This window comes from Oncorhynchus masou, unplaced genomic scaffold (genome assembly GCF_036934945.1).
Source record: "Oncorhynchus masou masou isolate Uvic2021 unplaced genomic scaffold, UVic_Omas_1.1 unplaced_scaffold_1388, whole genome shotgun sequence".
Classification (NCBI taxonomy): domain Eukaryota; kingdom Metazoa; phylum Chordata; class Actinopteri; order Salmoniformes; family Salmonidae; genus Oncorhynchus; species Oncorhynchus masou.
Genome location: NW_027003801.1, coordinates 132,805 through 147,500, shown reverse-complemented (window position 1 = coordinate 147,500; position 14,696 = coordinate 132,805). Strand labels below are relative to the sequence as shown.

The 14,696-nt window shown below is 42.4% G+C and overlaps 1 protein-coding gene across 1 annotated transcript in view; it reads right to left on the bottom strand.

Annotated features, from left to right (window-relative positions):
* LOC135530592 (tripartite motif-containing protein 16-like) overlaps positions 1-6,441 on the bottom strand; it is a 16,758-nt gene extending 10,317 nt beyond the window's left edge. The window contains exons 1-2 of the mRNA XM_064958893.1: positions 5,787-6,441; positions 5,257-5,352 (exon numbers count right to left, since the gene is read on the bottom strand). Coding sequence (XP_064814965.1) covers positions 5,257-5,352; positions 5,787-6,383 — 693 coding nt within the window. The 5' untranslated portion in view covers positions 6,384-6,441. The remainder of the gene's footprint in view (positions 1-5,256; positions 5,353-5,786) is intronic.
* Positions 6,442-14,696: the final 8,255 nt, after the last annotated feature.

The window sequence follows — 14,696 nt, the reverse complement described above, 5'->3', positions numbered from 1 at the left end:
ACCTCTTGGTCCTGCTCTACTCTCCTCCCTCCTGGACAGACAGGTACAGAACACCTCTTGGTCCTGCTCTACTCTCCTCCCTCCTGGACAGACAGCTACAGAACACCTCTTGGTCCTGCTCTACTCTCCTCCCTCCTGGACAGACAGGTACAGAACACCTCTTGGTCCTGCTCTACTCTCCTCCCTCCTGGACAGACAGGTACAGAACACCTCTTGGTCCTGCTCTACTCTCCTCCCTCCTGGACAGACAGGTACAGAACACCTCTTGGTCCTGCTCTACTCTCCTCCCTCCTGGACAGACAGGTACAGAACACCTCTTGGTCCTGCTCTACTCTCCTCCCTCCTGGACAGACAGGTACAGAACACCTCTTGGTCCTGCTCTACTCTCCTCCCTCCTGGACAGACAGGTACAGAACACATCTTGGTCCTGCTCTACTCTCCTCCCTCCTGGACAGACAGGTACAGAACACCTCTTGGTCCTGCTCTACTCTCCTCCCTCCTGGACAGACAGGTACAGAACACCTCTTGGTCCTGCTCTACTCTCCTCCCTCCTGGACAGACAGGTACAGAACACCTCTTGGTCCTGCTCTACTCTCCTCCCTCCTGGACAGACAGGTACAGAACACCTCTTGGTCCTGCTCTACTCTCCTCCCTCCTGGACAGACAGGTACAGAACACCTCTTGGTCCTGCTCTACTCTCCTCCCTCCTGGACAGACAGGTACAGGACACCTCTTGGTCCTGCTCTACTCTCCTCCCTCCTGTACAGACAGGTACAGAACACCTCTTGGTCCTGCTCTACTCTCCCCCCTCCTGGATAGACAGGTACAGAACACATCTTGGTCCTGCTCTACTCTCCTCCCTCCTGGACAGACACGTACAGAACACATCTTGGTCCTGCTCTACTCTCCTCCCTCCTGGACAGACAGGTACAGAACACCTCTTGGTCCTGCTCTACTCTCCTCCCTCCTGGACAGACAGGTACAGGACACCTCTTGGTCCTGCTCTACTCTCCTCCCTCCTGGACAGACAGGTACAGGACACCTCTTGGTCCTGCTCTACTCTCCTCCCTCCTGGACAGACAGGTACAGGACACCTCTTGGTCCTGCTCTACTCTCCTCCCTCCTGGACAGACAGGTACAGAACACCTCTTGGTCCTGCTCTACTCTCCTCCCTCCTGGACAGACAGGTACAGAACACCTCTTGGTCCTGCTCTACTCTCCTCCCTCCTGGACAGACAGGTACAGAACACCTCTTGGTCCTGCTCTACTCTCCTCCCTCCTGGACAGACAGGTACAGAACACCTCTTGGTCCTGCTCTACTCTCCTCCCTCCTGGACAGACAGGTACAGAACACCTCTTGGTCCTGCTCTACTCTCCTCCCTCCTGGACAGACAGGTACAGAACACCTCTTGGTCCTGCTCTACTCTCCTCCCTCCTGGACAGACAGGTACAGAACACCTCTTGGTCCTGCTCTACTCTCCTCCCTCCTGGACAGACAGGTACAGAACACCTCTTGGTCCTGCTCTACTCTCCTCCCTCCTGGACAGACAGGTACAGAACACCTCTTGGTCCTGCTCTACTCTCCTCCCTCCTGGACAGACAGGTACAGGACACCTCTTGGTCCTGCTCTACTCTCCTCCCTCCTGGACAGACAGGTACAGGACACCTCTTGGTCCTGCTCTACTCTCCTCCCTCCTGGACAGACAGGTACAGAACACCTCTTGGTATATCATATATATCTCATATCATCATTCAGAACTTTAAGCATATCTTTGGGAGGAGGTCCAGCCTGTTTGACAAAGATAAACAAAGATTTTTTTCCAATTTTTGCTTACAAAATAATCAAATGTAATGTTTTTTTACCAAAAACTCTACATGGACAGCAGAAAGCTGTGATCAATTAAATACAACGTTAGCTAGATATTATCTGTGTCATTTATAGCCTGGCACAGATAGTAAAACTACATTAAATACAACGTTAACTAGATATTATCTGTGTCATTTATAGCCTGGCACAGATAGTAAAACTACATTAAATACAACGTTAACTAGATATTATCTGTGTCATTTATAGCCTGGCACAGATAGTAAAACTACATTAAATACAACGTTAACTAGATATTATCTGTGTCATTTATAGCCTGGCACAGATAGTAAAACTACTGTAGCGACCCGCACAGACAGCTGTGTGTTATGTGTTCGGCTAGTAGCTGGTTGTGTTGTACTTACCAGTTCCCAGTGTTCGCGGGGTCCGACATGCCAATCAACCTGCTATCTGCCAATCACAGGAATGCCTGGGATGTTCTGATGCCGGGCATCCTGGTGGTTGGCGGAGTGGCGTGGAGGGGGCGGGGCATTGGAAGTTAAGCTTCAGCCTTTGTTCTCTCTCTGACGTCTGGGCTTCACAAGAGAAGGTCCCGATTGGCTTGTGGGGTATCTTTCATTTATTTGGCGTGAGCTCAGGCCAAACAGTAGCCTGTGTAAAGTTGCTAATAAACCGTCAATTCGTAACTCAATCCTCTGTCTGGACAATTGTTCCTTTATGATCGAGTCAGGTCATTACACTACATTAAATACAACGTTAGCTAGATATCATCGCCACATAACTTATGTTGAATTTAAAAGACACCGTTACCGTTAGTAACGTCTGTTACACTGTAACTTACAGGCAGCCTCACATAAAAACCTATTGGTTAACAAAGCTTTGATTATGACCAAAGTCTATAGTAGTGAAAACTCTCTCTCTCTATTCTAACTTAACACACATTCACATCACTGCCTCGACATGAATGTGTCCTGTCAGAGCCGTTTCCTGTCCGTTAACTGTTAACAGTCTCGAGCCACAGCTTAACCAATGAGCTACAAGGAGGACTGACAGTCACGAGCGGTGCAGCAGCCTCTGCAGCAGCAGCCTCCCCCGGGTCCTAGTGCCCGCCCGGTAAGACGGTTAAGATGCGATGGAACGGTTGACGGAGAGAAAATAAATCACAGAGAAAATATATTGACTGATATATTGAATTGTTTAAGGAAGCTTTAGCTTTGGCTTTAATACATTCTGAAAATACTTGAAAATAAAAATAATAGTTGCCCTCCTCAGGAACAACAAAACCCTCACAGACCAACTTCTTCTTCTATGATATAATGGAGGTCCTCAAACCAACGTTAAAGGTGCATGGCGCCACCTACTGTTCTGGAGTGTGTTCAATCACGGTTTACACCTCTAAATCCTCCTACCGAACTCAGTACTTCTGAGAAAATAAAAGAGTCCTACTAACTTCTAATAGACCCTGCCCCATCCCCCAAATCCCTTCCAAACTCTCCCAACCCTGTCCAACCCCAATGACACTTCAATCTTTCCCTCTCTTCAACATCCTTATAACAATATCACAACACATACAATAAATAATAAATAAATAAATACACTTCAAATAAACTTCTCTGGTTCTGAACTCTTCTCCACACCTTCTACCTCCCTCATTCATTTCCATTTCACCTCCAGGACTCAGTCTGGGGCACGACTCACTCTGTTTGCACTTGAATTATAACATTTGAAATGTCTCTATTCTTTTGAAAATAAATGTTGTTTAATGTTTAATGTTCATTCGTGATTGTTTATTATCTATAATGGAGGTCCTCAAATCTTATTTTAGGGATATGGAGGCGTCTCGTGTGGCCAATAGCCTGGGGAAATGCATAGCGCCAAATTCAAATAATACGCGATACAACTCAAACCTTCATTAAATCACACATGCAGGGTACTCAATTAAAGCTACACTCGTTATGAATCCAGCCATTATGTCAGATTTTAAAAATGCTTTTCGGCGAAAGCATGAGAAGCTATTATCTGATAGCATGCACCCCCCTGAACCACCTGAAGGAGATGTAAACAAATGAATGAGCGTCGCCGGCGCTACACAAAACGCTGAAATAATATATAAACCATGCATTACCTTTGACGAGCTTCTTTGTTGGCACTCCAATATGTCCCATAAACATCACAATTGGTCCTTTTTTTCGATTAATTCCGTCCATGTTTAACCAAAATGTCCATTTATAAAGCCCGTTTTGATCCAGAAAAAAAACAGCTTTCCAAAACGCAACGTCATGACAAAACATTTCAAAAGTTGCTTAAAACTATGCCAAAATACTTCAAACTACTTTTGTAATCCAACTTTAGGTATTTTTAAACGTTAATAATCGATCAAATTGTTGACGGGGCGATCTGTATTCAATAACAGCAAGTCAACAATACATGCACGGTTTTCTCTCTTCCATAACATAATCCACAGTGTCACCTCTGCCTCTTCTTCGTTTCACCAATGATTAACTTCAACCCAAAGACTGGTGACATCCTGTGGAAGTTGTAGGAACTGTAAACTGGGCGCTATCTAATTTCCCTTGACAAAGACAATTCAGGGAACTGCCAGAGGGATTTTTGTTTTTCTGAACAGTTTTTCCTTGGGCTTTTGCCTGCTACATAAGTTCTGTTATAGTCACAGACATGATTGAACCAGTTTTAGAAACTTCAGAGTGTTTTCTATCCACACATACTAATCATATACATATACTATAGTCCTGGCATGAGTAGCAGGAAGTTGAACAACAAAACCCACATGCTTTTTATCAAAAAGTAGAAATGCTGCACCCTATCCTTTAAGAGGTGTGGTCCACAAACCAACATTAAAACCCTCACAGACCAACTTCTTCTATGATATAATGGAGATCCTCAAACCAACGTTAAAGGTGCATGGCGCCACCTACTGTGGTGGAGTGTGTTCAATCACGGTTTACACCTCTAAATCCTCCTACCGAACTCAGTACTTCTGAGAAAATAAAAGAGTCCTACTAACTTCTAATAGACCCTCCCCATCCCCCAAATCCCTTCCAAGTGTAATGTTTACTGTTCATTTCTGATTGTTTATTTCACTTTTGTTTATTGTCTATTTCACATGCTTTGGCAATGTAAACATATATTTCCATGCCAATAAAGCACTATGAATTTAATTCAATTGAGAGAGAGACAGTTCCATTTTAATGTATAGGGGACATGAGTCGTCATGGTTACTCATGGTTACTCATGGTTATGTGATGAGGCAGCCCAGTCGGTTACATGAACCAGTCTATTCTCTGAAAGGGGTCCAGACAGCCTGTTCCCAACAGTGGGGTCAGTGGGATTGGATAGGGGCCCCTCTCTCTCTCTCTCTGACTGGAGGAGAGAAGTGAAATGGTGTGTCTCCTCTGGTCAACAATACTCACCTTGAAAGACTCCACAGCCTGTTGGAGCTCCTTCAGCTCCTTCTCTCTCTCCTGGAATCTCTGCTGGACCTTCTGCTGACTCATCCCCAGCTGCCTCTGTGGAGAATCACTCTTCAATGAGCTATCAAGCTTTATTAGTCCAGTAGATCAATAGTATAGTAATGTGACATAGGACCCATAGAGAGGAAGGTCTACAATCCTGAGGAAGTCCCTTTACAATATGATATTATGTTGCTATGTGAATGATTATAGTTTTTATGGTAGGCCTACATGTATCAAAGAGTTGAGACTGAACTTTGGACTCATAAAAAGCCATTCAAAATGATAATAGTGATTGACTTTAGAAAATGGTGATGCATTTGGAGAATCTGGGTTAACATATCTATATACTCAAGGTTTGTGTTCATATTTGTGGATCCATTTCATATTGTATATAATATAATGATCTCATATTCTAACAGATTTAGTTCCTACTGTATCTTTAATTCTTAGTTTATCAGACAGCCACCAACAAGTTGTTCTGGTCTTACCTGTTTCTCAGTCCTCTCTGCTGCAGCTGACACTGTATCATGGCCTTTATGTTCATCCATTGTACACAGCAGACAGATACACTGCTGATCGGTACGACAGTAAACCTCCAGCAGTTTGTCATGATGAGAGCAGATCTTCTCCTGTAGTTGTGCGGTGGCTTTGACCAGCTTGTGCTTCTTGAAAGCAGGAGATTCATAGTGAGATTGGAGGTGAGTCTCACAGTAAGAGGCCAGACACGCCAGACAGGACATGAGGGCTTTCTGCTTTCTGGTCCCAGTGCAGAAATCACACGCCACATCTCCAGGTCCAGCATAGCACAGAGCAGGAGGGGGAGCAGCCTGGAGTCCTGTCTTCCTCAGTTTCTCCACCAGCTCAGCCAACATGTTATTTTTCCTCAGATTAGGCCTTGGAGTGAAGGTCTCTCTGCACTGAGGACAGCTATAGACCCCTTTCAGAACATCCTGATCCCAGCAGCCCTCAATACAGCTCCTACAGTAACTGTGTCCACAGGGAATAACCACCGGCTCCTTCAGTAGATCCAGACAGACAGAACAACAGAACTGGTCCTGGTCCAGCAGAACTCCCTGTTGAGCCATTTGGACGGTTGTTCACTCTCACACAGACAGACGAGACAGAGACTCAGATCAGTTTCGTTTCCTCAGAAGAGCGTTTGTGGGAAGGGGAGGGACTTCCTGGTTCTGCCAGAGGGGTGGGGTTAGAAGGAGGGAGGGGTTAGAGGGAGGGAGAGAGAGAGAGAGGCAAAGTTGAGAAGGAGACAATGTTTTAGTTCCTAGGTTAGGACCCTTAATATGGAATAAATTAAATAGAGTGGTTAGAATATATAAAGGGTAACAGTTTCTATGAAGTACATATCTATAATGCTTTTAATGAATGTTGTAAAGTCTTAAACTGATGTGCTGTGACACTAACTATAAGCGTCCATAATAACTCATACGTGGTTGTAAAAGTGTACAATGTGTTGTAGATAATTAGCCACAATGGGGGGAGGGGGGACTTGAAATGGATACAATGTACTGTAGGTGAAATGAATACTGTATGTACAGACTGATCATTGAGAATGATGTGACACTTTACATTACAGTGTGTTTATTGGTGTGTAATTGGTCCTGGTGGTACAGTGGTGTAACAGGTACTGTGATGCCTCATTCCTCCACTGTACCAGCAGCAGTAACCCAAACCAGTAATAAGGCTACTGTCATGGAAAGAGGTACAGGAAATATAAAGGATCTATACATCTATGATATACTGTATGTAATGATATGTCTACTAGATGGTGTTCTATACTGTATGTAATGATATGTCTACTAGATGGTGTTCTATACTGTATGTAATGATATGTCTTCTAGATGGTGTTCTATACTGTATGTAATGATATGTCTACTAGATGGTGTTCTATACTGTATGTAATGATATGTCTTCTAGATGGTGTTCTATACTGTATGTAATGATATGTCTACTAGATGGTGTTCTATACTGTATGTAATGATATGTCTACTAGATGGTGTTCTATACTGTATGTAATGATATGTCTTCTAGATGGTGTTCTATACTGTATGTAATGATATGTCTACTAGATGGTGTTCTATACTGTATGTAATGATATGTCTACTAGATGGTGTTCTATACTGTATGTAATGATATGTCTTCTAGATGGTGTTCTATACTGTATGTAATGATATGTCTACTAGATGGTGTTCTATACTGTATGTAATGATATGTCTACTAGATGGTGTTCTATATGTAATGATATGTCTGTATGTAATGATATGTCTTCTAGATGGTGTTCTATACTGTATGTAATGATATGTCTACTAGATGGTGTTCTATACTGTATGTAATGATATGTCTACTAGATGGTGTTCTATACTGTATGTAATGATATGTCTACTAGATGGTGTTCTATACTGTATGTAATGATATGTCTTCTAGATGGTGTTCTATACTGTATGTAATGATATGTCTTCTAGATGGTGTTCTATACTGTATGTAATGATATGTCTACTAGATGGTGTTCTATACTGTATGTAATGATATGTCTTCTAGATGGTGTTCTATACTGTATGTAATGATATGTCTACTAGATGGTGTTCTCTACTGTATGTAATGATATGTCTTCTAGATGGTGTTCTATACTGTATGTAATGATATGTCTTCTAGATGGTGTTCTATACTGTATGTAATGATATGTCTTCTAGATGGTGTTCTATACTGTATGTAATGATATGTCTTCTAGATGGTTTTCTATACTGTATGTAATGATATGTCTTCTAGATGGTGTTCTATACTGTATGTAATGATATGTCTACTAGATGGTGTTCTATACTGTATGTAATGATATGTCTTCTAGATGGTGTTCTATACTGTATGTAATGATATGTCTACTAGATGGTGTTCTATACTGTATGTAATGATATGTCTACTAGATGGTGTTCTATACTGTATGTAATGATATGTCTTCTAGATGGTGTTCTATACTGTATGTAATGATATGTCTACTAGATGGTGTTCTATACTGTATGTAATGATATGTCTACTAGATGGTGTTCTATACTGTATGTAATGATATGTCTACTAGATGGTGTTCTATACTGTATGTAATGATATGTCTACTAGATGGTGTTCTATACTGTATGTAATGATATGTCTCTGTCTTCTAGATAGTGTTCAACCGTTCGCTGCCTGCACCCGACACCCGACTTGCATCACCACCCTGGATGGTTCCGACCTAGAATATGTGGACATCTATAAATGCCTAGGTGTCTGGCTAGACTGAAAACTTTCCTTCCAGACTCATATCAAACATCTCCAATCCAAAATCAAATCTAGAATCGGCTTTCTGTTTCGCAACAAAGCCTCCTTCACTCACGCCGCCAAACTGACTATCCTACCAATCCTCGACTTCGGCGATGTCATCTACAAAATGGCTTCCAATACTCTACTCAGCAAACTGATACAGTTTATCATAGTGCCATCCGTTTTGTTACTAAAGCACCCTATACCACCCACAACTGCGACCTGTATGCTCTTGTTGGTTGGCCCTTGCTTCATTCTCGGCAACACCCATCCGTAGCACGCGCTCCAGCAGGTGTATCTCACTGATCATCCCTAAAGCCAACACCTCATTTGGCTGCCTTTCCTTCCAGTTCTCTGCTGCCTGTGACTGGAACTTTTATCTCACTCACCAACTTTAAACATCTGCTATCTGAGCAGCTAACCGATCGCTGCAGCTGTACATAGTACATCGGTAAATAGCCCACCCAATTTACCTACCTCATCCCCATACTGTTTTTGTTTATTTACTTTTCTGCTCTTTTGCACACAAGTATCTCTACCTGTACATGACCATCTGATCATTTATCACTCCAGTGTTAATCTGCTAAATTGTAATTATTCGCCTACCTCCTCATGCCTTTTGCACACAATGTATATAGACTCTCTTTTTTTCTACTGTGTTATTGACTTGTTAATTGTTTACTCCATGTGTAACTCTGTGTTGTCTGTTCACACTGCTATGATTTATCTTGGTCAGGTTGCAGTTGTAAATGAGAACTTGTTCTCAACTAGCCTACCTGGTTAAATAAAGGTGAAATAAAAATAAAAAGACAATAACATTGAGCACATCTGGGACCTGTTGGACCGGAGGGTTTGCAGATGCCTTGGTGGAAGAGTGGGGTAACATCTCACAGCAAGAACTGGAAAATCTGGTGCAGTCCATGAGGAGTAGATGCACTGCAGTACTTAATGCAGCTGGTGGCCACACCAGATACTGACCGTTACTTTTGATTTTGACCCCCCTTTGTTCAGGGACACATCATTCAATTTCTGTTACTCACATGTCTTTGGAACTTGTTCAGTTTATGTCTCAGTTGTTGAATCTTGTTCTGTTCATACAAATATTTACACATGATTTGTGTTTCTATGTTTTGGCCGGGTATGGTTCCCAATCAGGGACAGCTGTCTATCGTTGTCTCTGATTGGGCATCATACTTAGGCAGCCCTTTTCCCTCCTTCTGTGTGGGATCTTGTTCTTTGTTTGTGTTCAGGTAGTTGAAGAAAGCTATTCGGTCGTTGGTTTCTTTATTGTTTTGTTTTTTTCTGAAGTTTCACTTCGATAATAAATGATGTGGAACTCAAAGAACGCTGCGCCTCGGTCTCATCCTTCTGACGACACCCGTTACAAGTTCTAGCTGGGCAGACATTTTACGAACTGACATGTTGGAAAGGTGGCATCCTACGACAGCACCACGTTGAAAGTCACTGTGCTCTTCAGTAAGGCCGTTGTACTGCCAGGGTTTGGAGATTGCATGACTAGGTGCTCGGTGTTATACACGACAGGAATGGGTGTAGCTGAAATAGTCAAATCTACTCAATTGAAGGGGTGTCCACATACTGCTATATATATATATAGTGTATCTGTAAGGGGGGTCCACATACTGCTGTATATATAGTGTATCTGTAAGGGGTGTCCACATACTGCTGTATATATAGTGTATCTGTAAGGGGTGTCCACATACTGCTGTATATATAGTGTATCTGTAAGGGGTGTCCACATACTGCTGTATATATAGTGTATCTGTAAGGGGTGTCCACATACTGCTGTATATATAGTGTATCTGTAAGGGGTGTCCACATACTGCTGTATATATAGTGTATCTGTAAGGGGTGTCCACATACTGCTGTATATATAGTGTATCTGTAAGGGGTGTCCACATACTGCTGTATATATAGTGTATCTGTAAGGGGTGTCCACATACTGCTGTATATATAGTGTATCTGTAAGAGGTGTCCACATACTGCTGTATATATAGTGTATCTGTAAGGGGTGTCCACATACTGCTGTATATATAGTGTATCTGTAAGGGGTGTCCACATACTGCTATATATATAGTGTATCTGTAAGGGGTGTCCACATACTGCTGTATATATAGTGTATCTGTAAGGGGTGTCCACATACTGCTGTATATATAGTGTATCTGTAAGGTCCCTCCGTGGAATTCAAACACAGATTCAACCACAAAGACCAGGGAGGTTTTCCAACGCCTCAACGGCTCAGTCTTAGATCGCTGCTCCTGAGTGGCGCAGGGGCCTAAGGCACTGCATCTCAGTACAATAGGTGTCACTACAGTCCCTGGTTTGAATCCAGGCTGTATCACAGGGGTCTAAGGCACTGCATCTCAGTACAAGAGGTGTCACTACAGTCCCTGGTTTGAATCCAGGCTGTATCACAGGGGCCTAAGGCACTGCATCTCAGTACAATAGGTGTCACTACAGTCCCTGGTTTGAATCCAGGCTGTATCACAGGGGCCTAAGGCACTGCATCTCAGTGCAAGAGGTGTCACTACAGTCCCTGGTTTGAATCCAGGCTGTATCACAACCGGCCGTGATTGGGAGTCCCATAGGGTGGAGCACAATTGTCCCAGCATTGTCCGGGGTAGGCCGTCATTGTAAATAAGAATTTGTTCTTAACTGACTTGTCTAATTAAAAAAGGTTAAAACACTTAGAGTTTAATGGCTGTGATTGGAGAATGCAAATTAATTACTTAAAATCATACAATGTGATTTTCTTGATTTTTGTTTTAGATTCCGTCTCTCACAGTTGAAGTGTACCTATGATAAAAATTACAGACCTCTACATGCTTTGTAAGTAGGAAAACCTGCAAAATCTGCAGTGTATCAAATAATTGTTCTCCCCACTGTAGGTGCCCCTATTGAAATCAAATCAGACATCAACAGCATCATCCTGGAAACCCTAGACCCACTCCAATTCACATACCGCCCCAACAGATCCACAGATGACGCAATCCCAATGGCACTCTACACTGCCCTTTCCCACCTGGACAACAGGATCAGTTACATGAGAATGCTAAGCTAAGCTAAGGAGCCTGGGACTAAACACCTCCCTCTGCAACTGGATCATGGACTTCCTGATGGGCAGCAATGGTGGACAAAATGATATGTAGATTAGACATGCTATGTTGAGTTAACCTTAGAGAATTGTCTCTTGTTATGTGCTCGTATTACTTCGCTGATTCAGGCTTGTCTTTGTGTGACTTAGTCACAAGGCCGTACAGCTCAGAGCCGTTTGGGTTACGACCGCAGGGTGTGACACATCCCGTTTCAGTTCTATCTGAAGGAAGTCATCTCTATAGAAACGGGCAGGAAGTAACAGAGAAGAGTGTGCAATCTGAACAGACAAGCTTTTCTATACTCAGTTTCTACACACTAACTGTCATATAGAGGAGAGGAAGTAGTTTCTAGAAAAGGATTCGGATCGGTTAACTACTCCATTGTTGTAAATCTTATAATTAATTGTTTGAAAGAATCTGAAGCCTAAGGGGTGCGTGCTCAGTCCCCTCCTGTACTCCCTGTTCACCCACAACTGCGTGGCACGACTCCAACACCATCATTAAGTTTGCTGTTTGCAGTGTTTTGTACACTGCTGCTACAAACTGTTTATTATCTTTGCAAAGTCACTTCCCCCCCCCCCCCACCTACATGTACAAACAAATCTAACAAACCTAAACCCCTGCACATTGACTCCTACCATATCTGTTATTTTATCATGTTAAACTAACCTAACGAACCTAAACCCCTGCACATTGACTCCTACCATATTTTATCATGTTACCTTGTTTTTATTTTTTTACATTACTTAATTTAGTAAATATTTTCTTAACTCTATTTTCTTAAAACTGAATTGTTGGTTAAGGGCTTGTAAGTAGATTGTAAGTAGATATTTCATTAGTTTTGAGGAGGCATTGAATGGTTGCTACATATATTTTATATATATATATATATATTATTTCCATGTTTTTTTAATTTGAGGCTTTTTAATTTCATATTTTGATATTTTTTATTTTATAATAATAAAAAAAATGTATTAACACTTTTTGGGTTAGTACATGGTTCCATATGTGTTATTTTTGATGTCTTCACTGTTATTCTACAATGTAGAAAATAGTCCTTATAAAGTAAACTCCTGGAATGACTAGGGTGTGTACAATCTGTTGACTGGTACTGTATGAACACTAGTATTCAGACATTACTCAGTCAGCAATGTCTGGTTGATCCATTTGATATGTCATGAGCACGTACTGTAGTTAGGATACGGTCCTAGTATTGACTGGATCAGGGGTATCTATGATTGGACCAGTCAGAAATATCAGAGTTATTGGTATGATATACTGGAGTGTATGTGTTTGTCCCAGGAGAATCTGCGGCCCCAGTTCGAAGCCAAGTACTCCCGAGTAGAGAGAGTAAACCCCATCTCTGGCAAGCCGGAGCCCTTCCAGCCCTTCACTGACAAACTCAGCAGACTCATGGTCTCTGTGTCTGGCATCTTCTTCATGGTAATGTTAGAGTTGCGTAAATTCGAATCTGGTATCAGGATAAATATAACAATGAGTCACCGATTTTATACTATGTATTTTTTATTAGCTAAGTCATAAATGGCAAATGCAACGTTCGTATATACGGGCTCACTGTAATACCACGCAGGGCAGAACAGAGAACTGACAGGATGTACGTAAACATTGTTCTGATACACATTATGATAGACGGAGTTCAAGCCCGTCTGTTGGCCTATCACAGTAGAGACTGGGCGTGGTTTAAACTTGCCCAGCCTATCGCAGGCGCTCAGGCGGGTCCGCGCCTCTTGGCGCTTCTTCCTCCCTCCGTCGATGTATAGATCCTGACTGTTCAACCAACATCAGATAATATTTAATCATATATATGCTAATGGCTATAATGTAAAATACAGAATCCAACAAAGGTCAGGCAAGAGAGAACAATAAGGGTGAACAGAAATACAGAAACCCGCGATGGACCAAACCAAAATATACAACACTTTTACAATCAAGTGTATTTACCATATAGACATGAAAAAGTGTTTGTACACCAAAGAATAAGAGACATCTACCACTATCAGATTAGAGACGTAACAGATAAGAGCCATATCAGATTAGAGCCATAAGGGAGACTAGACATCTACCACCCCACTACAACTATCAGATTAGAGCCATAAGGGAGACTAGACATCTACCACCCCACTACCACTATCAGATTAGAGCCATAAGAGAGACTAGACATCTACCACCCCACTACCACTATCAGATTAGAGACGTATCAGATAAGAGCCATATCAGATTAGAGCCATAAGGGAGACTAGGTATCTACCACCCCACTACAACTATCAGATTAGAGCCATAAGGGAGACTAGACATCTACCACCCCACTACAACTATCAGATTAGAGCCATAAGGGAGACTAGACATCTACCACCCCACTACCACTATCAGATTAGAGCCATAATGTCAGGACCCGGTTACGAACCTGGGTCTCCGGAGTGAGAAACAGTCACTTAACCAACTGAGCCACGAATAGTCAGCAGAACCCAGAAGATGAGGCAGACACAGCAGTACTTAAGACTGTGTATTTAATAAAGTAAAAAGGAGAAGTCCTTCAATACAAAAATGGCAAATCCAAAAGGTGGTAGGAATAGCACAAAAAAGCCTCAAGAGATACTCAAAAACAAAAACAGAATTCCACAAGAGCATCCACCGGAATCGACAAGAATACACAGAACACTAGGGCTGGGTGCTAACATTCAAACACAGAGCACAGAACTGAGGGAAACTAAGGGTTTAAATACAATCAGGGGAAAACGAGGCACAGGTGCAAATAATAATGGGGAACAAGGGAAAAAACATAAGGTCAAAAAGCACAATGGGGGCATCTAGTGACCAAAACCCGGAACAACCCTGGCCAAATCCTGACACATAATGGAGTCTAGACATCTACCACCCCACTACCACTATCAGATTAGAGCCATAAGGGAGACTAGACATCTACCACCCCACTACCACTATCAGATTAGAGCCATAATGGAG